We start from the raw sequence: 24,988 nt of genomic DNA on the forward strand, positions 1-24,988 counted from the left end.
GACCTTTGATTAAAACAAATAAACAGAAAAATAAGCAAACAAAATCAACTGACCAAAAGAAAAAAAAAAAAAACCCACACAAACAACCTGTGCTGATTGTCAAGTTATCAATGCTTTTTTTTCAAACACCTGTTTTACCTTTTCTAATGAGCCAGTCCTGCTGCAGTGCTACTCTTGAGGATAGTCCTGTTCTTTAGTTCTATTCTACACATGCGTAAGGATGTCCCCTAATTAATCTGTTTTTATAACTGGCTAGTTTTACAGATACAGCTGGTGAACTGTGGAAGCGCTGAAGTTTACAAGAGAGATTGCAGAAATTTTAGGATCTCTTCCATGTATTGCCTTTCTCTTCTCAAACTCTCATCCTTCCAAACAGATATTAACTTTTCTAGCCTAATAAAGCTTCAGAAGTGTTTTTAAAAGAAACCACAAGTAAAAATATGTGCAGATAATTCTTCACATATTTTTGCATGACTACAGTGCAACATTTCTCATAATTTTGTCAAAATTCAAGACTGCTAACGTTAACTCTCATTACCCATTGCTTTTACTTAAGCATATCTTCAACTTGAAATGTAGCAGTTAGGATATTCAGTCAACGGTACTTTCAGACACTAGATGTTCCCTGACAATGATAATGACTTTCTACCAGAAACTATTTGAAGTGTGTGGGTTTTTTTCTCCTTCAAAATCTAGAAAACTTTCAGAAACTGGAAAATGAGAGCTGAGTTGTTGTATGGAAAGTGCTGTCAGAAACAAAAACTAATTTATCTGAACTAACTATAATTGTATTTCAAATGTAGCCCAAAAAATAGGAAGGTAAATAGATCTTAATTATTGACAATTACTGCAATTTTAAATATTGCGTGTAGTTTATGTCACTGAAGTTACTAATGTGACAATAATTATTTAATAATATACTTTATCAGAGAGTAAGTTTTTAAAGTCAAGTTTTAGAGTAAATTAAAACAAAAACGTCAGGAAACATCTTATTAAGAACAGAGAATAAAAGGGAACACTTTTATACCTGTTTTGTTTTGATAGAAATTAAGTACTACAGTATTGTAATGGTATCCAAATTTGTCTTTGTCAGTAACAGGTGTTTTAAAAAAAAAAAAATCTTTCAAAACACTTGGAACAACTCATAATGGTCTCTATCCAAGTCTTTATCTGAACACAGAGGAAAAATCTATTTTCTTTTGAAGTATGTAATTTTGTTGATTGGGAGAATATAAATTACATTTCCTCATACATTGTATACTTGAAAATTGGCTTTAGTTCGTTGTTGAAGTTATTCTTTACTGCTTTGGCCTTCGGTTCACTTGTATTGTAGAAAACGTTTCAGAGAAGAATTCTTGAAATTAAAAAATGACATTTTGATTTACATTAGCTAAAGGTAATAGTATAAAACAATTTTTTTTCTGTCTTCTTTTTTCACACAGGTACTAATGTTTGTGCCAAGAATAATGGTGGATGTCATCAACTCTGTCTTTATCGAGGAAATGCACAAAGAGCTTGTGCATGCGCACATGGCTATCTTGCAGAAGATGGAATTACCTGCCTAAGACATGAAGGCTACCTCTTATATTCAGGAAGGACAATATTAAAAAGTATACATCTTTCAGATGAAAACAACTTAAATTCACCAGTAAGGCCATATGAAAATCCAGAGTACTTCAAAAATGTGATCGCTCTTGCTTTTGACTACAGTCTCAAAGGAAGAGGTACTAATCGGATATTTTTCAGTGATGCACACTTTGGAAATATACAAGTTATCAATGACAACTGGGCTGGCAGAAAAGTGCTAATAGAAAGTAAGTAAAATTTTTATTTGCCAAAATATTTTCTTTCAATAACCCTTATTAAATTAAAAGTTGTTTAAAAATAAGGTTGACTTCATAGTGGTGAAGCCATTAAAATGTTGACTTAATAGGGAAAAACTATAATTAAAGCTTTACTGTATATAAGCATGCACCATAATTATTACCATTTATACCTCAATGTGTGCAGCTGACACCATTCTTGTAGTCAGCTCAAGAAAAGTGACTTCTGTCCAGTGATAGGAAAAGCCAAACTCTAATCTATAAAATGATTCTTTCTATGGAGAGGCTTACTGAGTAACTTCAGATGTTCATCATGCCTTCAACCACCACAGGAATAGGGAGAGTTCTCTGAAACTTCTTTTTTTTTGCCTCTAAATACTTGAAGCCGGTACCTCCTCCAGGAATCAACATCAATATCATCACTAAGTCTAGCTTAACATCAGTGCAATATGAGCTTAAGTTTACCTAGGTAAAACTTGAAATTGAGGCATTTGAGGCTGTATGAGAAATAAAGCCTAAGAATAAACATCTAAAAATCAGTCCAATAAAAATATAAATTGTAGAATCTTATGCCACCTTGCATTTCTGCTTGGACGTAATTTTTCTAAAATAGACAGTCTCATTCATCTGTAAGCATATATTTACTGTTTCTTCTCTTCTTCGATTGTTTTGATACCCTTTTCCAGAATGTTTGAAGTGTTATATCATATTTTTCCTTCCTGTGTGATAATTATCATCTCAATTTCCGATGTCATAAAAGTTGCATCGCTGCATTTAGGTATTTGGGGGAAACATTCACAGGACCAAAGAGTAACAGGAAAACATGGAAGTGTATTTGGTGTAGAATGCTACCATGTGTTAACAGAAATATTTTTAGAAAAGAAAGAAGCAAATAGCTGAAAACTGGTGAACTACTGTTCTACAACTTACATTGGATGATTGTTATTGTTATGCACGCCTGTCCCGTGGTTCTGGAAAGGTATTCCTGGTAATGGAAACTGCTGATATTAATGAGTGGAAAAGCATTTTTCAAATATGATGCATCACCTTTATTTTTTTTAATCTAATTTTATGTGCGTATATTTCAGAGGAGTTAATGATATCCATATTGAGATACAAAAGAGAGAAACTAAGCAATACTGTTAAGATGTATTCATTACACTTAAGAAAGAATTAAGACCTAGGGATTCAGAGTTGAGATTAGCTGTACATGAGACAAGCACTCACCTGTGTGGAGATAATACATCACTATCTTAACTTAGGTGTTTCAAGATATGATGAAAATTATTACATGGCAAACGATTGGAGAATTCTAAATTTAAAACAGACAGAAGTGATGAACCAGCAGTGCAGATGCAAACTGGATTTTGAAAAGGACAATAAACTATTCCTCATTACGTTATGGTAGGCTTTTGTGCAAGAACTGAAAGCATTCCACAGAGCATAGCTGAGAATTATTCTTTTAGGAAATAGTTAGGAAGTGTTTCTGCTTGTAATCTTAATATGCCTCATTTCATTTTTCATTATCAGATTCAGTGCTCTGAATAATTAAATGTCAGATGAAATTTTGTGCTCTTCCAAAAATGTACTGTATATGCTTAAGACATAGTTCCGAAAAAAACTTGTTTTCTAGGAGTGTTTCAGGTTTTTTTGTCTGTTTGTTTTTGTAAGTAGAAGTATTATCACATCCCAGTATATGCAACTTTACTTTTCTCCTTTGTATGTTTTAAAACGTCTTCATATTGAGTCACTGATTTTAAACTGATGTTCTTTGATCACTTCTCCTTTCTTTCTGCAATCAGGGACTTCCTATCCCTCTAAACAGAAACAGGTTGTTGAGTTCCTTGATACCATAGTAGTATTTGACTAACAGTGATACCTAAAGAGGAAAAAAGACAATGCTAAGACTCCTTGGCATCAGGCATTCTGTTTGCTTTGGGACACAACATTTTCTGATTTCCATGTTGGCTACGTATGATTAGAAAGAAATTATTGAATGAAATCCAGCTGACAGATTTCAGTAACTATGTTTTGTTTTAAAATAACATATTTGACTTTTGTTTTGCTACCTTTTTTTCCTCCTAAATGACTAGTAGATATTTTTAGCAAGTTTCCTGTTATTGGAAAGGTATACAAAACCACATGAGAATTACCTGGTGTGATTCTTAGACATATACGACTCCTTTCCACCTCATTAAACTGAGATCTACAAATCAGACAAAATCTTACTCAGTATTCAAGTCAAATAGTGAAAATAGAATCTGTTATTTGCAAGATATTGTTGTCCCAGATTTTTAGTTCAATGATTGTATATCTTCTTGTCATAAAGAATCCATTAGCTGATGTGTTTCTACCTCACTGAAATCAGATATGCCATTCAAATCGAAGACATTATTAATTTTTTTCTGCACACTAAAAACAGAGTTAAGATACATAAAGAGCCCTTTATTAAACAGGTTTCCAGTTCACTAAAAACAGATTTACAACTCACGAGCAACATATTATCTAATATGTTTTTAGCTCACTGAGAATAAATTTACTGCCCAGAAACAACCTATTATCTAACATGTTTCCAGTTCACTGAAAACAGATTTACAACCCATACGCAAGCTATTATCTTACATAGTTCCAACTCACTGAATATTGATTTAGAATTCATAAACAACCCATTATCTGACAAATTTTCACCTCACTGAACAGATTTGCAACTCATAAACAACGCATTAGCTAACACATTTTCGGCCCAGGGAAAGTAAATTTACAGCATATAAACAGCTTGTTCCAGTTCACTAAAAACAGATTCGAGACTCACCAATAGCCCAGAACCTGGTAGAGTTCAGTCTTCAGCAAGAAGGAGCAGTGACAGAAAAAAAAAAAAAAAAAACAACCGAAAACAAGCAACAGTGTAGCATGATCACAGTATGTCCTACCTCAACATCTTTATTTCTGTACAGCATAGGGTTTTAGAATAAGTGCTTTGAATTTTATTTCCTTAGGTCAGTCAGTCAGTAGGGACTTTCTGTAAGTAAGTGGATGGAGTTGAACTTTCTTGACCGCTGATTTGTAAAAATTCACCTTTTATTGTCTGTGATTTCTGCCAAATTCTTTTGGATAATGATTTGTCTAACCATTGAGTATTGCTTGTGTTTTTTTATTGTAGCGTCATGCAGAGTTTAATCCAGTCAGTGGACATGATTTTGAAGTTGCCACTGTAGTCTGTTCTATGTTGTGACATGGCTACTGTCTAAATAATCTGATTTGATTTTGGTGTTTTCTTTCAAAAAAGAATGTGAAATCTTATATTTTAGAGTACGTTTTTGCTTTAAGTAGGCACTTTGGAGGTAGCAGACTATGGAGAAATGAATGGTATGTACTTTATGGTCTCACTCATTAATTTCTTCTTAATCTTTCACTTTTTTAATCCTGAATATTACTCTTACAGTTAGGTTATAATTCATCTGCTTCTTACTTTTGAGTGAAGCTAACTATATTTTTGTCTGGTTTTGATGTACTGTTGTGCTGTAAAATCTTCAGGAGCCTTTTAAAGCATACTGTATTTATTCACATAGCTCCGGGTATTAATGGTAGTCCTGTATGAAACAAAACATGGTCAAAGGTATTGCAATTGGAAAATTCATCCTGATACATACTTTATAGGTTAAAATGAGGTAATGGAACATTATACAGAAAGAACAGAAAAGAAGAAGTCACAAAGTTAAAGGCACAGGGTTACATAAGGAGGTGTATGAAAATCTGATTTGTTTAAGTTGCTGCAGGTTATCTCATTTCAAACAATAGAGTTTATTCTTAAATAAGCTCAGAGAGATTCTATACTAATTTTCTTTCTTGTGAAACATTTGTAGACTGAACAATACTGTCATTTCAAATTTATGAGCTTTTCTATGTTATTCAGACAGGAAGATACTTCATATATTTTTATCAGGGTGCATATGAAGGACTTCCAGTTTTATGGATCTAAATAGATATCAAAAAATAATTTTAGCATGGTTCGAAAATAAAAAAGCCTCAATGGAAACAAATACGTATTTGATATTGAGGATTTTTAATATTACATGCTTACTCCTCATACCACGTCTTCCATTGGCTATAATTTATTTTTTCAACTAAGAAAGTGATGTTAATTTTCTTTTTAATGAGTTGATGCTTTGAAGAGAATCTTTTTCTGCCTGGAATTGGAGGTTTCAGTTTGACCCCAAGAAAGGTGTAAAGGAAGATGGTATACTATTCATAAGGTGGTAGATTCTTTGTGGTTTTGATGGAGCTAATAATTAGTTGGACCATGAATATCAATTGTACCCCTGCCTTTACATTTCCCACTACTGAATGCAGTCCCCTTTTTTGTCTTATGGAGAGGTTTGGGATATGCCTACATGTGTCTGTGAAAGAGTGTAGCATTGAAGTAGATTTAATGTACAGGTGCAATAGTAGAAATAAACTAAGTGAAGAAATTTGTAATTGAAGAATAGAGAAGGAAAAGGGGAGGAAAAGCAAAATAAAGTAAATCAGAGAAAACAGTACTAAGATGATATGGTTCCAGTATAAGCTGTTTCTTTTCTCACTGTGTAAACAATGACACCAAGACATGTTGCTGGCGTAACATACTTCTCAGTATAAAGGGAAGTGTTATGTCGAAAAAATGCTGCTTCTGTTTTGAACTTCAGACACTAGTGACTAAAGAAGGCAAAAATTTATTCACTGCTAACATAGTGTCAGATCCTGTGATGTATTGTAAGGCTTTTTGCAGGCTGAATCTTTTAGAGGTGCTCCAGTGTTCGTTACTGTTCTTTCTAACTAAATGGGTCCAATTTAACTGTCAAAAAGGCATTTATATTCCCATTTCTCTTATAAAGCTTTAAATTTGGCACATTGTATGAGGCCCTTTTAGTTGTTTAACTTTCTTTGCTGAGACAGAAATCTTTAATCTGTTAAAAATAAATACTTTAATACTGTTGCTTTTCATTTTGTAAATGAATTACATTCATTCTAACTGTATATGATACAATCCCAATAACTTTGAATTTTTAATGGAGGAAAAGTGAGAGGCTATTGTAATGCCTGAGACACTTAAGTAGTAAAATCTAAAACTATTATTATAACTGCTGCTTTGTTTGCAGAAACCAAAATGTGTGGTTTATCACATTTTGTTTCTTTATCTGGCTGCGTACTGTGATTAATGGAGAGAATTTACAATGTGTGCAGTAAATAATTTGCTATAGAGGGATAAAGTTTCAAACTTTATACATAACAATTATTCCAGAAGTGTATATTTTCTAAATTTCATGATATGAAACTCTGAAATGTATTCATAATGGGAACTTACATATGCTGATCTCTCAGTTCAGAATGTCACTAGCATTCCCAAGTTCTGTGTTCAGGAAAGGTGCTGTTTGCCTGTTAATTCTGAGATGATTCACCAAGAATTGAAACAGTTTGTCACTGCTTTAGCTTTCCACATTGCCCTTAAATTTTTACACATGCGAATGTAAACTTTTACACATGCGAATTTTTGCATCAGCAGCTGTGGCTGCTTTAATGCAAAGCCATGTTATGTTTTACACAAGAATGTAAGAATTCATTTAATAATTCATTTTTATTCTTAATAACAATCACCTAACTTGATTTTTAAATGCTGTTTATCACATGAAATTATGACCATACTCTGTATGACTTGACAACTTGACTTCTCTGTTTCTCTGTTACGCAGATATTTTTGTATGTGCTGTTAACTGAAAGCAGAAAGGAAACTCAACGTATGTAAACAAAGTTCTGAAACAAACATACTGTTCCCAAAATCATTATTTCTTGAATTTAAAAGAATTGATTGCATGTTCTGTACACATTCAGGTAAAAATGACCAGAATCTCAGTGGGTTTTTTTGTGAGTTTCTGAGCTCATCTATTTGATTCAGGTGCTAAATTTCATAGTGAAGTGTAGGAAACGTTACAGTGCTCATAATTAAATAATCTGAAATGTGAAAATCTGTTATGAATCACCTATTTCTTGACCTGAAAGTTTTACAGAGCTCTGCTTGGGTAACTGAAAATGTTTGTAATAGTAAATATTTTATGTCTTAATCTCCAGGAGGAATCTGAAAATGAATGGAATGTTCCATGAACACTGTATAATTTGCTGACTGATTCTTTCAGTCTTTGCTTCTGATTTCTCTATTCTGTTTGTTATCTGCACTCCATAGGTCATTGAATCCCATGTTTGTGAGAATGCTAGTTATCACCGTGTGTTAATGGGTGATCAGCTTTTGACACCCAGCTTCACATACCTTCCCCAGCTCCAAACTAAGGTTTACCACCCTTGTCCCAATGATAATCAGTATCCAATGCCCTTGCTTATACAGAAATATCCATCTATCCTATACTTACCCGTTGTTTAGTTAGTTGATATAGATATGATAGAAATCTGTTGTGTTCTTTTCCTTTGGACGATTTAATCACGTAAGTATGATTAAAATCATCAACTCTGTGTACCCTTTTTGATGCTTAATTGGAATGATTTCTAGCTTGAGTAGTCTCATCAGGAATTTTCTGTAGACCTACATATGTTTGATGGTAGACTGTAAACATCTCACTACATAGGCACCTGCCTGTCATTCACGCTGTACTTATTTCACAAATGGAGTAATTATGTACAATATTTTATGTATCTTCACTGATGAAGACTAAATCAATGTTAGAAAACCTAAAAGAAACTTACTTGATATTCAGCAATAAAACTAAAAAATGTTATGTGAATATTGAACTGATACATAGATTTTTAATTATACATAAACAACGGTTTTAATTGTCATGAGGAACTCAACAAAGTCATGAGTCAAAGGGAAGAGGTGTGTAAGAATATAAAATTAAATGGAGAAGGTAGTTGATTTCATAAATTAAAAATTGGGAAACTTTTCACTGAGAAATCTAGGGAATTCTAAGTGGAGAAGAGAGATCAAAATCCAAGAGACTGTGAAATTGTATATACGTTATCAAAAGTCGATGGCAAGAACTATTAGATAATTTAAATTTTACACCCTGAAGTATTTATTTTGTACTTGCAGTAATGAGGGAGATCTAATCTGAGTTCTTCAGTTATTGATTTGTTGCTTGTCTGTTCCCTGAGAAAGTCAGATGAAGATCAGCGTGACAATATTTATAGGCTGCATCTCATCTGTGGTATGCAATCCATCTTCGTTAAGTTCAGTAAAAGTGATAGATAGCATTTGGCAACATAATGATGTGATCACTCTACCATTGCCTTTGTAAATCATAAGCTGTTACGTTCTCTTGTGTAGATATTTAATCAGTTATACACCCCATTACTGATTTAATTCAGAATGTCAGTGACAGGTGAATAATGTGGGTATTTGTATATTAATATCGTATTGTATTAATGTTCCTTTCATTTAAGTATGTTATTCATGTGAAAATCATAAACTGTTGCTTCATGTCTAGAATAAATTTAATCAGTGCTGTAGGCATCTAATGTCCTCACTGTTTTAATTCAATATGTCAGTGAAACAAATGTGTTTCTTTTCATTTCCAGTTTCTTTATGCTTTACTAATTCAGAATATTGTATGATGCTGTGAAAATGTGAGGCTGAGAACAAACAAATCACTAATTTTCATCCTGTCAGTAGATTAGGAATCCTCCAATTGTAGCATAAAATAAGATGACAGTATATTTTGCAAGTGTTTTAAAGTAACAGACTTTGTAATGATAAATTTACTGTAACTAGAAAAAAAAAAAAATCCTTTATGCTCTATAAAATGTCCCTTATGGAGTAAGAAACAAATAAAAAATAATTTTGGTGCAAAATGGTAATGCCAAGACACTAGAGTGCAGTTGCTTGAGAGTCTTCTCCAGTGTCCTTTTCTTGGCAATATGAAGTTGATAGAAGGTTTTCGTTTTGGTGACAGCCACCTGCAGATGGAGCATTTTTAGGGCTCTTTGTCCTGTATTGATACATGGCTTATATGAATTTTTGAGTTTCATGACTAACATCTTCGAAAAAAAGGTATATTTTAGTCAAGAAATAACATAAAAATAAATTATAAAAAAAAAAAAAAAACCTTTAGGTATTGACTGTTAAATACAGTGAAAATTTGCCTGCAAGTACTGTTCATAATTCATCCAGATCAAACTAATGCTAATAAGAACAAAGTACCTTCCATTCTATGAAATATCTAAGTTTTGGTTCATTTTAGTGCTTACTCTCTGGACTTCATCATTGAATTTAAAATCACCCTACCTACAGAATCACATTTGTTAAAACTAGGAAATGATTCTCTTCTGTGTTGGGATTTTTTAATTCCATAATTGAGAAACATGATAGAACTGAAAAAAAGTTTGTTGACAAATAAAGGACAGTGCTTATTAATATATTGCAGACGTTGGTTTGGAGTTTCAGTATGATGCATTGGTCCAGTTTCATAATGTGAGTGATTGTATGGGAACCTGGTTTCTGTAGAGTAAGGGTTTAAGCACAACTAAAATTTCAAGTACGCACTAATCATTCTAGTTGTGGCAGAAGCAACATCATTATTCTTTGTCTAGTGCGGAATAGTTTTACTGTATGGTATACAAACCATATTGCTTTGAAAATTCATGACAGATTCAGACAAGTAACAAAGCTGAAATTGAGAGAAATTCAAAACGTTGCATGAGGGAAGCATGTTTGATTGTTTTTTTTTCCCCTTATACTTGCTTTTCATGTGAAAGCTATGATTTGCATCAAATCCTAGTTAAATCTTTGCTTTCAAATGGCTCAGGTTTTTATCCACAAATTAAAGGTTTGGTTTCATTTTCCTGAAATCTTCCATTATTAAGATACTCAACATTTACAATACGAAATGTAAAAGCAGTCTGAGTAATATGCAAAATTGGTCAGAGTGTCAATCTACTTTTTCATCTATTTAGCTTAGAAAATTTTAAGTAACAATAAATTAGTAGTATTCAGCATATTTTTAATGGAAATTAATTTATTGGATTAGAATTGTATTAATAGTCCTGTGTTAATATTTATCACTTCCATATCTCAGTATACTTTTAATTCTTAAAATTGAAAATAAATTGATACGACTGTTTAAATACTGTACTTAAAGTAGGAATGCTTGTAACCCATTAATCTTTTCTAAAGCCAGAATTCTTATATAAAGGGTAACTTGTGCAGTTATTTGTAGTTTTCAGATTGCTTTCAATCCTACTCTTAAACTTATTCTCCTTCTTGAGTTACTATGAAGTGAGATGAATGTATCTTTATTCATTGATTCATCTTCTTCAGGAATACTCTTTCTATGTATATTCACCTCCTTTTAACAAGTGTCATCGATTTCTTCTATTTTTTCTAAAAAAAATTTGCTTCAACTTTTTTATAGACACGTCATGAAAATGTAGTCAGAAATTCCCCAAATGCTTTAGAAAGAGAAATAGAAAAAAAAACAAAAAAAAACAAAAAAAAACAACCAACTGAACAACTTATTAATTGCTTACTTTGTGGCTTTAATTTAATGTTGGCACTTTCAGCTTAATGAGAATTATTTGTGGACTTCCTGTTCTGTGGGTATGAAAAGCATAGTAAAACATTACATCTTCCAGCAAGTCAAGAGGAAATTGTAATAATCATCATAATGTAATCCACATTATATTTTTAGATTTTGTGTTCTATAATTCATTAATAGCTGTATAAACCTTCGGGTCTAAAATTACTTCTTTCTAATAAAATATTAAGTGAAGTAATCAGTGTGCAGTTCTGCAATAATTCAAAAATAATGGTAGGAATTAATTACTGTTTCTTGCAATCTATCATTTTTATACACTACAATCAGATGCAATTTATCTATTTTGGATGTTAAATATATGTTTTAGCTGCTTAGTAATGTTTGCTTTTGTTTCTAAATCACATTTTTTACAGAGGAAAAATATTGTGGTGTGTTAAAACAGTGTATTGATGCTGCAACATTCAGAGGTTCATTCTTCAGTATGTTCCAGGTGTTATATAAGTGACTGTTATGGAAGGACACTTTGATCCTTGTTAATGAAGTGCATATCTGTGTTACAAAATGCATACAAAGATAAAGTTCAGTAGTATAATTAATAAAAAAAAACAAAACAAAACAAAACAGAAGTTGTGACTAATTTACTGCCAGGATATTTTTGCTAGTGTGTTTACATTATAAGAGATACTGCTGTGAAAATATTATTTCAATGCACATTATAGTTGATAAGTGCAGTAAATAAGTCTGTTAGTATTGATCTTGCTTTCCATGTTTTATTGTTTGCATTAGTTGATTTTCTCAATTGTTTAAGCATATGAAAAATAAGGAAACTTTGGTTCCAGGAAAAAACAAACAAACAAACAGGTGGACATATAGAAGAACTGATGGAGTAATAGGCTGACATATTTTAACTGTGATTTTTACAAGATCGACTTCCACAGGAGAAAAAAAAAAAAAAGCACAACTTTTTAGGAGGAGTTTTATTTCCTATTTACATATAACCATGTCTTCCAGATGTTGGGTCAGTGGAGGGGCTTGCTTATCACAGAGCTTGGGACACTCTATATTGGACCAGTTCAACCACATCCTCAATCACAAGACACACCGTTGACCAGAGACGTCGAGGAGCTTTCAACCGGGAAGCAGTAATAACCATGTCTGAAGATGATCATCCACACGTACTAGCTCTAGATGAATGTCAAAAGTATGTATTATATCTTTCTTACCACATTTTGATTTTTAGCTAACATCATGAACACAGCAACACTTCTTCACTTCTTTGTTTCACAGTCGGCTAATACAACTGAACCCTATGAAGGTTAAATGAGTTTCTTCTTTTAGATAAGAAACTTTATTACAAGTTGTTTTTTTTATTAGCAATTGCAGAATTAAGCGATAGCATTCTGTGTGTTTATGTTTAAGATCAAATGTTGATCACATTTCATGGAATGTTACATTTTGAGATAAGTCAGCTAATGTAAATGGGCAAATTCTTCTATTAGAAATTAGCAATATACACATTAGGAGAAATAAGATCACATTGTTTCACAGGTTATAATTATCTCATGGTACATAAGCATAGAGAGATGGTCAGAAGTAAGCAGACTCATGAATAGAAAAATCAGTACTTTTACACAAGTTAATGAGCCTGTGAAACCACTATAATTTGAAGAACACTGGATATAATATTTTCTTATTCATCGATTATCACGTTTACTTAGAGATGCTACTCATAATTGGATATGAAGACTTTTTTTTTGTTGTTGCTCATTTCATGAAGAGAATTAAATTATAAAATGTCTTATTCTTTTATTTATTTTGATTTTAATACAGCTTAATGTTTTGGACTAACTGGAATGAGCAGCTCCCAAGCATAATGAGATCTACCCTGTCAGGCAAAAATGCGCAGGTTATCGTTAGCGCGGATATTTTGACACCCAATGGACTTACCATTGATCATAGGGCGGAGAAACTTTACTTTTCAGATGGCAGCTTGGGAAAAATTGAGAGATGTGAATATGATGGATCACAAAGATACGTAAGTTCAACAAAAATCCCAAATGTATGTACTGTTAGTTTGCATTTGTTAGTATCCTTAAATTAACAAAATGTTGCAAAAAGATAGTGAGCTTCATCTAGTGTTAGTTGTATGTGAGATTTAAAACTAGAAAGAAAAAAAAATTGGCTAGGAGTAGTGCTCTAACCTATCACATTCCAATCTGTAAAATTCTGAAGGTATAAACACTTAATATGGGGTCTCTGCATGTATTGGTATTGGCCTTGAAGCATCATTGTAATAAACAATCTGTGTGAACTTGAGAAACATGGGAATAAATGTAGAAGTGAGTCAAAGAGATGTTCTGCTTTACGTAGGAAGGTTATAATTTTCCTTTGTGTGTAAAACTTCATTGAAATCTCTAGAAATTCTTCTGTGTAATGTTTGCTTGTAATACTGTACGTACTGTATTTTTTCTATCTCTCAATTTTCAAATATACTTGAATTCTTTTTCTCTTTTATCATGATACGTCTTGGAGTGTTCTGTTAGTTTCAACTTAGTAGACATTTTGCTATCAATATGCCGAAGGCAGTTGAGCTGCACTAATGGTTTTCTTTGTTTCTGATATTTTACAAAGTCTTAAACTTGTTCGTAGGTGGTTTGGTTTATTCATTTGTTTGCTTTTTCATTTTATAGATAAAAATTGAGATAATATATTTCTTTCATGTTATTCCTTGTTTGATTTTTTGTTTTGTTTTTAATTTTATAATTCAGTTATATCTTTATTCTAAGTATTATGCAAAACCTGAACTTGCTTTTAAGTTTGGGTAATACTGTCAGAGATGACTCATATCACTGGCGTTGTTTCATCAGAATTGCTCATCACCTCATAAATGCATTCTAACTACGAATATCAGAATCCAACCATGAAATTGTCTTATTGATCTGGTGAAATATTTGTATGGCAGTTGTTGTTCATTGTTGGTATGTTGTCCAGCCTGATGAGATATCTGGTTTCTGTAACCTTAGGATAATATACATGATAATCACTCCAATGCTATGGAAGTTTGACTCTGCTAGGATCTTTCAGCGAGGTTTTGCCATCAGCTGCTCCTTAAGAGTAGTTTCAACAAATTACTCTCTTCCTCACCATGTCTGCTTCATTACTTTCTAGTTTCAGTTAGATTAGCAAAGACACAGATTGTATGGTATGAAATGATTATTTAATATAATGTTTTTTCATTCAGTAGCAGCCTCTTCCTTTATCCTACTCAGTATAGTAATCCAGTACAAATAAGTGAGTGGCAAATAATTTAGCAGTATTGAGTTTTATTTATTAAGTTGAGTGTTAGAGTTTATTTAATATGTAGTCACTGGAATACTCTTCCAAGTTTGGAAGAATTATTTGTTACATATTATTTGTATTACATTTTCTTAAAATTTGTACTTAGTTGTTGGCCTTTTGTTGTTTGTTTTTAACATTTCATGTTCTTCTGTAGCATCATTGTGGCAGGTATTTGTTGTTTTTTCCATATTTTCTTCTTTCATCAATTTTTGATCCTGCTTTCAGTTAGATTTAACATTGTGGCCCAGCTGTGTTTTGGCAACTTTGGAAGTATAACATCTTTTATACGAATACAGAGTTTAAGTTTGCGATTTATACGACAGCAACGTTTGCCTTTAGGTTTTATTTTCTCTTTCAATATTGTGTGCCTGGAACTTACTACAGATTTGCAACTTACAAATATAATTAGTGATTTGTAAACAAAGGTTTGTTCATCTTCTAACATCTAAGTTACAATGTTTTTTTTTCTCAGTTATGCTTTGTGGGTCTAAAGATGTGATTATTAGTTGATACAGTTTAGTGGTTTCTCCACTAATTATATCCCTATATATATAATCATAGTTTTCAGTTACTAGAAGACAGGGTTGTTGTTTTTTTTCCCTGCCAGAACTCTGTATTTAAGTGATGAATTAAAAAATAGTTCCAAAGTTGGTGTTCAACTTCTGACTTAACTGCAGAGAATTGAGATTTTTTTTTTTCAATGCTCTCTTCTCAGCAGTATAAATACATTATCTGAAGTTGGAATGCTTTGTTCTTGATGCTTTTCTGTTGCAAATCTGATCAAAAAGATCCTGTTTCTTGAATTTGTGGATGTCCATTTTTCCTGATAGCATGTGTTAGATGAGGACCAGGAACAACTCAAACAGGAAAATATACACTAACTCTTAGTCTTACTAAACTGTTTTGCCAGGGGATTCACTGCATTGTCATTGAGTCTTATTTGGATAGCTGTGTACAGTAATCCTGGGTTGGAACTTAAAGTGATCCCCTAACCAGTGACAATGAAGTCCTCTAACCCAAGGAAGCTACCTACCTGGCTGATAGAGATGCAACACTGTTAATTTGCTGAGATATCTTGGTATGAAGTGTGGATAGCCTAATGGAATTAAATGAAAGAAAGGAATTCACGAAAAGACAGTGGTAATCTGTAAGGATATTGAGAATAACTTTTTTCTAATCCTGCAGGCCTACATAAAATTCAAAGAAATTGTTTTAAATTTAACACTAGAGGTGGGTTCTCATTGTCGTTCACAATGTTGAAAATTATTAGTGTGCAATTAATACAAATGTCATTGCAAAGAACATGGTTGAAAGTCATTATTTATGGAGATAAATGCCTTCCATTTGAGTGGTGCTGAAAGGAGCAGGCCTGTTAATAAATAACTGCTGACATATGTCATTCAACCAAACTGCAAATGTAGAATTGCATTTGATTTTCGGTGTCTTACACATGTTAGTTTCCAATGCAGAGAAGCAACCAATTAATTCCTGAAAAGGGAGCTCTTCTGATGTTGTTACATCTTACTTGAACAGTTCTATGGCAAAACAATCTTAATCTTGTTGGAAAATGTGGTGTTTTAGATTAACCTTTTTTCCCAGTTGCTGTAACTGCTATTCAAGTGTTCTGATGATGTTACTGAAAGATACAAAAATTAAAAAAAATAAAAATAAAAATCCTTGCTTTAAGCATAGTACAATGATAATAAAAAAAAAGACAACTTTCCAGATAATTGTGACATTTGATATCAACAACTAATGTCATGATTATTTTTAGTAGAGGGGAAGAAATCTTTTTATTTTACGTTGTTGTTGTCTGCTGCAGTAAGAATCCAAACAGTAATAAAAGCCAACGTTGCGGAACTAGGTGAAACCTCCTGTTGTAGAAATATAGACTATGCTGTGAACTATGAGTAGAGAGATAGTCATCTTCTGAATGCTTGGTTGAATTTAGTTGTTTGTACCTTCCAGTTCTCTTTACGTATATATCATCTGGGCATGTTAGAAAGGTATTCCATGTATGGTATTCCGTGTCATACAGGTTCTGATTCCTACAGAACTGTGTGCTTTTTTCCCTCCCATGTAGCATACATAACAGCTCCCCCATTCCAGAACAGTTTATGCACTCTAAGTTGAACAGGCAGCATATACTGCAGCTGCATGATTGCAGATTAACTGGGCGTAACACTTCTGTTGATAATGTTCTTCTGGATGAGATAGGTGAACAGTTTTTTTTGCCTGTATTCTCTTAAGTGGGAGCACTGCTTTGGATGATTTGCTGCTACCAGTTTCTATGAAATTTGTTATTAGTTGTTTATTTTGGAGTTTTTATGATTTGAAAGCATGATTTTTCTTACAGTTTAATAGTATCTACTGATTCTGCATTGGGTTTCTTCTCTATGTGATGTATTTGTGTGCGTGTTTCCTGAAAAATGTAGCAGTCTTACATCTTGATCCAAATCCTATAAGATTAATATAAATAAGTCTATAAATCAGCAAGGTGATTGTATTGGCTTCTATTACTATTTTTGTTGCAGATAAGCAATGAGCAAATAGAAAAAAGGAATCAGGGAGTAGTGGATAGATCCATTTGTATTATCTACGTCTCCAGGCCACCTAGCTGGGGCAGCCCCAGCAGGATTGCAGTAGGGTCACAGTGTAAGAATCATAGTTCTGCTCCTGTATCTGTGGGCATCTTTGTCCAAATCTGCAGATACTGCTAGGAAAATTAATGTGTGCAGGCTGTACAAAATTTAGCAACATCAATGACAGCATAACTTACAGTGAAATTTGACTGACACTGAATCCTATGGACTTTAAGATGTCTTGTCAGCAAACCAAAGGATGAACTTTTATGTATTGTTGTGGCATTTTTTTCAGGTGCTGTAAGTGTACAAGAATAAGTATTTTGTCTAAAACCAAAGCAATGTGAGTCATAGCTTGTAGTATGATGATTTCTTTTTCAGAGTCAACAACCCTGCTCATGTTTCTTTTCTGTACTTATGTGTTCTAGGTAATTGTCAAATCTGGACCGGGTACATTTCTCAGCCTGGCTGTATATGATGATTACATTTTTTGGTCTGATGGAGTGAGAAGAGCTATTCTGCGTTCCAGTAAATACACAGGAGGAGATACAAAAGTTCTTCGTTCTGATATCCCACATCAGCCAATGGGCATTATTGCTGTTGCCAACGACACTAACAGTTGTAAGTTCTATTTCAAGGATTTTAGACAATTTAACTAACTTAAAATATTTTACTGTCTTTCATAATTTCTTTTGTTCTAGGAGATGCTAACAAAAGATGGGATAAATAGTATTGAATGAAATTTGTCTGTTATGTTCATTTTTTCCAATGTGATAGCAGCTAAATCATTTCTTGTCAAATATCTGCAGTTTTGAATGCTGTGTGGGGAGGTTTAGTGATTGTATTTGAGGGAACTCCATTTGTTTATCTTCAATATGCAACCCTATGAGTCATGCTGATATTTTCATTTGACTGATAAAACTTGAACCAATTGCCCATAAATCTGAAATACAACTATCTTTGCTGTCTCTAATAGATTTGCCACTGAAGCAAGTTTAATAAAACAGTCAATCTTTGATTGTTTATTCTTCAGGTGAATTATCTCCTTGTGCACAAATGAATGGAGGTTGTCACGATTTATGTCTTCTGACTCCTGATGGACGAGTGAATTGTTCATGTAGAGGGGATAGAATACTGATAGATGATAACAGATGTGTGAGTAAGTAATACTGGCTGATGCAGTGCTTTTTCTGTGGTGTGGTGCAGTTCACTATTGCAAATTCAGTTGGCCCAAGTCATGAATTTGATTTCTATATACTCTTATATTGCTCTAGATGTTGTTTGTTTTTTTTTTACAAATGTTGCCAAAGCTTCGCATGTAGCAGGCTTTAAACTATTTTACATCTGATAAGACTTTTGTGGGGTTAAAGAGCATTAATATTTATTAATTTCTTCAATTCCAGTTTGGATATTTGTGTTCTATTTAATGTTCCTTATGCTGAACTAGATAAACTGCAAATCTAACTGCAAATCTTCTCGCAATGATGATGGGGGGAAAAAAAAAAAAAAAAAGGAAGACAGTGCTCTGATAAACATGACTGCCATTCTGAGGACTCTATCAATCATAAAGAGGATCAGATTTCACCTTGTCCAGAATCCACATTTGCAGCACTTTCATACTTCATGTTTGAATCAAATAGAGAATTGTTTTCTAGTTATGTTGGCTTAAATTTTTTTGCATAGAGGATGTCTTTTCCTCCTGAAATTGAATAGAAATATTGTAATGGAAACAAGGAAAAGAGCACCATAAATAGATTTCATTTCCTCATTATTCTTCTTGACTTGAGGGCAGTGGTAACAAAGTCATAATCTCTTTAGTATTGTTAACTTGCTTCAGCACATGTTCCCATAAATTCGTGGATCTTTGGCTATGTTTGTCTTCTACAGTCTTTCTCACTTTGTACTGGAGTTTATCCCAATATTTCTGAATTTTTTTCATTTAAATATCAGTCCTTATCAACAAAAGTACAAATCAGCCCTGCAGGTCATTAGCGTGGGGGAGCTTTGAAGTTTTGATGCTGTAGGTTTGGCTTTTTTTTGTACACAGATCTTTGGAAAGAGATATTAAAATAGGAACCAGTATTGAGCTTATTTTCTCTAAGTGTAAAAGATACTAAATAAAAAAATGATGTGTTGTAATATGTTATTTTTAGCTAAAAATTCTACTTGCAACACTTATTCTGAGTTTGAATGTGGAAATGGTGAATGCATTGATTACCAACTAACTTGTGATGGCATTACTCATTGTAAGGACAAGTCTGATGAGAAACTGTTTTACTGTGGTGAGTATTTCCAGGCATTTTAACTTCAAGGTTATGCACCCTTATATTGATTTCTCTGTGACTTCTAGCACATACAAACTGGTCACTGAAGTGAACAAGAAGAAGAAAAAAATACTAAAGCACTCATTTAATTTAATGCATTTTAAAAAAATAAAAATAACTCTATTATATGGAGAAAATCAGTTGTGTGCCTGTAGCTCTTGGACTTCTCATTGTTCTGATATCCATATCATAGCTTTGATCTCATCTGTTTCCCATAGGAATGACTTTTAATGACTTAATGAGTAGTTTTGATATAATGTTTATACATGCCTCTTTCAGAATCTTATGAAATGTCTCCTCTAACTCCTGTGTTATTTGAATAGCTAAAGTTAATACCAGATAAAGGAAACATTTTCTATATTATTATAGTTTCATACAGTACTTTGGGGAGGAGAGTAGGTTGAACGAACAGATAGGAAGTCAAATGGAAACAAATTAGAAAGAAAGTTGTATCTGATGTAGAATCTGAAAACACTGTTTCTTGTCATTCCAGCATAGCAGTCAGTTTTAGGTTTACTAAAATGTCTTATTCTTCAATACTGGGGAAAAAAAAAAAAAAAAAAAAAAAAATAAAGCACTATCAATCAGTCTGTATTTTTATAGATTTAGGTTACTTTGCACTCCATCTTATTGCTAAGCATGGTTTAGGATAAACATGGCATATTTCGTTCTGTTATGTCTGAATTGCTAATGCTGTGTGTTCACCTGCATGACGAAAGCACGCCAAAGAAAATATGTTTCAAATGCTTTTCTGCGCCTCTGATTTTAGTGTAAGGACATTGGTACATCAAATGCCGAAATTAAATTATGTTCTTGTTTTCCAGAAAATAGAGGCTGTCGAAAGGGTTTCAAACCATGTTCTAATCGACGCTGTATTTCCCGTAACAAAGTATGCGATGGTATGAATGACTGTGGTGACAACTCTGATGAATTGGATTGTAAAGGTAAACGGTGGTTACTACTAAGGTGATTTCAGACTATTGCTCTGTGAATATATATTTTGTGAAGGTAAGTAGTTAGAAAAGGCAGATATTTTTATTGGCATTACAAGAGTTGGGAATTTTTTTCATAATTTGAATACAAGAGCAGCTGCATTCTCCTTATCTTTGAGATCACATGTTGGGGCTGATATCAACACTGAGTTTGGTTTTATTTCTGTGGAAAACTCCAAGTATTGTATTATCTCTTCTTCCATGAAGCGATATGTGAGGCAGTATCTTTGCCATGGATGGAAAGGATGGAAGTTATGCTGTTTCTTCTCTGCATCTGCTGCTGTTTCTTCTTTGAAGTAGACAGTGTTTTCTTTCTTCTCAGACACGTTGCAATGTCTATGTCCTTTATAAAATGTATCAGCATTGTTTTCTCTTTTATATTGATATTACTTTTGCATTTTAAAACATGAATATTTACACTGTGCTTCTGTCAATGAATGAAAACTAGCTAGCAGACAGTGCAAATCCTTAGTTACAATCCAGAAAGATTGGAGGAGCAATTATGCCACCATACACAGATAAACCATATGCAGCTACTTTTCTGCAAGTACTACATGGATTTAAAACATCTGAAAGCATCTGATTATAGGTAGAGTGAAAAGTATACTAGGAAGAACCCCCATGTGGTGTTAAATGAAAAAATTTGGAGATTCATAGATTGTCTTGCAAGGGCTTGTTTCCTCCTTTCATAATGATTATCTCAAGTTGAATTGAATTGTCTAAGGAGAGATATCGAAGCTCAATAAAGAAATTTAAAAATTAGAAATGTATTATTTCAACCATATTGTCTTTTGAAAGAACAGCAGGTTCTGAATGCACCATTCTAAAAGGTAGAAAATAATAATAAATTAATAATTATAATATTCATCTGAACTGTTTATTATATTAATTTGTATCTTTTTTATTCCATACGCTATAGATTCAGCATGTGCTTCAACAGAATTCCGTTGTGCAGACGGGACTTGCATTGGAAAATCAGCACAGTGCAACCAGATCATTGATTGTGCAGATGCTTCAGATGAAAAGAATTGTAGTAAGTTTGTATTTGTCTGTGCTTCATCTTAGAATCTGTTTCATGCTTATTCCTTGTTCTGTAGCAGATCATTCATAGTCTTTATTTGTTGGGTAACAACAGTTGCGTTGTCTGTGCAAATTCAAGATAAATGTGAAAACCAAGCAATAAAACTTTGAATCTGTATTAGGTGTGATTTGTTGTCTCCTTCCAGATAATACAAACTGTGCTTACTTCTATAAACTTGGAATTAAATCTGCTGGATTTATTAGCTGTAATTCCACTTCACTTTGTATACTGCCAGAATGGATATGTGATGGATCTAATGACTGTGGAGATTACACAGATGAACTAAAATGCCCAGGTAACTGTCAAAAAGAAATCTGAAAGTTTTAAACTATGTTTCTGGAAAAATATTTTCCCATGTTTCTTGGTTCTTTTTGTTGGATGTGTATTTATTTTTATTTTTTTTTTAAGGTAAAAAGTATTTATTTGGTCATTTCATAATATTTAATATAGATATAATATTAGTGAAGCTTTTTTACTAGCCTGTTTCATTAGATGATGCAAATTTTTACCAATTAATGCATTTCTCTGAAGACAAGTGTAATGCCTAATTTCATGTTTCATCCAAGTTAGGTCTGCCATTATTCATTTGCATTTGGTTAGAACAGTAGTCACAAAACATCAAGCTCCAACATCAAATCAAGGAGCTGTTTCAGTAGATGGTATTTCTTTCCTCTCTGATATATGTTTATTTATTTATTTATTTATTTACACTTTGTCATTTGTTTTGTTGAGGTGTAGACTGCCAGGGTAGAATCCAGCACTGTTGCTTTTGCATTTGTTCTACTTTTGAATCAGTAGAAAAAGATTATGGTACACTTAAGTCCTAGTCCCTGAGGTGCTAGCCTTCTGGAAAATGAAGATGTATTTACTGCTGGAACTTGGCTTGTTTTATGTAGAAATAAATCTACAGCTTGTGGGAAGAAGAAAATGTATTTTACAGTTTAAAGAGTTTCATTATTCCAAATTTTCATCTGAATTTTTCATGATAAGTCAGAAAGCTCACGTATTAGAAACATACTTTTTCACGCTCTATGTACACGTAATAAAAATTTGAAGGACAGTTCTTATTTCAGTGGCATTTTGTTAAGCAATTTTTATCAGAATGATTGTAGTGTTAGCGAACCTCAGAAGATAACGAACTATTCAGTGTTGAAATTGGTTTATCCTCTGCACCTATGTAGTAACGTTGAGAAAGACGAAGCGTCTTTTTATTTTATTTTTTTTTACAGGAATATAGTACTTTTCTGAAAGTCGTTTCTGGAGGCTTGAGAAAAACTAAGTATCTGTTAGACACAGTTTCAGCATCTTCTTTGTTTTGTTTCATAAATTATATGGCTTACCCTGAAGTATTACAGGAAAAAAAAAAATCAGTTATGCCATTTGTATAATTAGGCTAATAGTATCAATTTCTGGTCAAACTGGAGATATTGTACTACTAAAGAAACTCTGTAGATATCAAGCTTACGGCAACTGTCCTGTACCGTAAGTTTTAAACAAAAATTTGTAGAATTAAAAATTATTCTTAATTTTATTTTTTTTTTTTTTGCCTATGGTATCTTTTAATCTTCCAGAAACTCATTAATCTGGAACTTTACATGTGTTCCAGTTTTTCTTCTTATGCTGATAAAGATCTTGTTATGTTTGAGTAACTGTATCCTAAATCTTTACATGCAATGGGAACAAGTGAGCCAAGGAATTTTAGAAATCTTCCTTTGAAAATAGTGTATCTGCTTATGCTGTTTTAGTCTTCTGGTTTGACATTTCCCTAGACCATACCAAGCCAGTATCCAGTACAGTAGATGAGAACTATTCTTTGTGTCAGCGAATACACACTTGGAAATTGCATTTCCATTTGTTCTAGTCACTGACTCCCATGTGATTATATCTATCTTATGTGGCCAGTCTTTTTTTCTGAGGATTGTTAGCAAAAATAAAACTTTGAATTTTACACTATTGAGTGCTACCTAATTGTTGCTAGCCCAGTAATTAACATCTTCTGATTATTCCTGTTTAGTATTCTGTTTGTCAGTGTAATTATCCATTGTGTCATCAAGACCTTCTATTAGAATTCTCATTTACTTTGTGCCAAATTTATTGATGAAAAAAATACAAAGATCCAGAAAATAACTTGGAACTTTAGCACAAACATCAATTAAACTAGTTATTAAGAACTTTTGTCCTTGCTGTAGGCAGATGCGTGTTAAATTATAGTTTTCTCTCCAAACTCCATTTTTTCCAGATTATCTAATAATTCTTTAGAATTAGCTGTGTTTGAGCTCAAAATAGCTTAGAATTGCTTTATTTCCTTTGTTTGTAGGGTTTTTACCATCCCAAAGAAGATTTTCAGGCTACTATGATATAGCTTCAGTAAACTAATGTTGCATAAGTAAATTAATGTTGCATTTTATTCCATTGTCCATTTATTTGTGTTACTTTATTCTATCTTTCCAAATGTATTCCAAAATGTTCCATCATGTTAATGTGTGACTAATTGTCTGGATCATCCCTTTATTTGAAAGCAATACCATTCCAGTTCAACCCGCTTATGATTTCCTTTGCTATCTCATTCAAAACTGCCTGCCTCTGGCACATTAAGTTTCCAAGTGTTGTTTCTGTTATGAATATGATAATTCCCATTGACAGTCTTAACTTTGTTCACTGCCATTGTTCTCAGAGAAAATTAAGGAAAAATATTCATGTGGGAGTGGTTGTACTTAGCCAATCTTTAATCTCTACCGAGCCATTGTAGACATCTTATTTCTTCTTTTGTGCTTTTTCAATACTCATGTAGTTGAATAACACATAAATATCGTAACTTTACTATTATTCTTTTCTTAAGAGAAAATAGAGGGGAAAAAACACTAAGCAAAGAACAGTATAAATAGCCCTGTTACATGAAAGAACTAATAGAAACCTTAGTAGAGTTTTAGTGTTCTTCAGTGCTCAGAATGAGGAGATATTGCTTGGGTTTTCATAGGCCAAAAGCTTCCTTGAAATTCTGAAAATAATCTTTGCCACTCATTTGACTCAGATTTCTTCTTATGTCTTGAAACTGTTTAGATTATCACATTCTCTTTCCTCATGTCTGTAGAGTAAATCTTGAGAACTTTGACCCTATACAAAGAAATAAAGTGTGGAAAAATGACTTCTTCATTCATGACAGAATCTAAATCTCCTGTGCCTGTGTCATTGATAAAATTTGGTGGTGACAGTCACTGCATGCATCAGATTTATTGCTTATCTCAATAAGTGTGACAAAAATACTGCCCTAATTAGGTTATCATGTTGATACTGGAGGATAGATCAAAAGGGCAATTTCTTCAGCTGGTGTA

At 32.8% G+C, this 24,988-nt stretch overlaps 1 protein-coding gene across 5 annotated transcripts in view; it reads left to right on the forward strand.

Moving 5' to 3' along the window:
* The window catches only part of LRP1B (LDL receptor related protein 1B), a 587,100-nt gene that overhangs the window by 463,437 nt on the left and 98,675 nt on the right, over nucleotides 1–24,988 (forward strand). For all 5 annotated transcript variants that reach the window (XM_052675647.1, XM_052675649.1, XM_052675650.1 and 2 more), the window contains 9 exons: nucleotides 1,443–1,814; nucleotides 12,350–12,539; nucleotides 13,169–13,373; nucleotides 17,688–17,880; nucleotides 18,293–18,418; nucleotides 19,413–19,541; nucleotides 20,408–20,527; nucleotides 21,495–21,608; nucleotides 21,802–21,951. In XM_052675647.1, the coding sequence (XP_052531607.1) occupies nucleotides 1,443–1,814; nucleotides 12,350–12,539; nucleotides 13,169–13,373; nucleotides 17,688–17,880; nucleotides 18,293–18,418; nucleotides 19,413–19,541; nucleotides 20,408–20,527; nucleotides 21,495–21,608; nucleotides 21,802–21,951 (1,599 nt within the window). The remainder of the gene's footprint in view (nucleotides 1–1,442; nucleotides 1,815–12,349; nucleotides 12,540–13,168; nucleotides 13,374–17,687; nucleotides 17,881–18,292; nucleotides 18,419–19,412; nucleotides 19,542–20,407; nucleotides 20,528–21,494; nucleotides 21,609–21,801; nucleotides 21,952–24,988) is intronic.

Source organism: Tympanuchus pallidicinctus, unplaced genomic scaffold (genome assembly GCF_026119805.1).
Source record: "Tympanuchus pallidicinctus isolate F22 unplaced genomic scaffold, pur_lepc_1.0 scaffold15, whole genome shotgun sequence".
Taxonomy (NCBI): domain Eukaryota; kingdom Metazoa; phylum Chordata; class Aves; order Galliformes; family Phasianidae; genus Tympanuchus; species Tympanuchus pallidicinctus.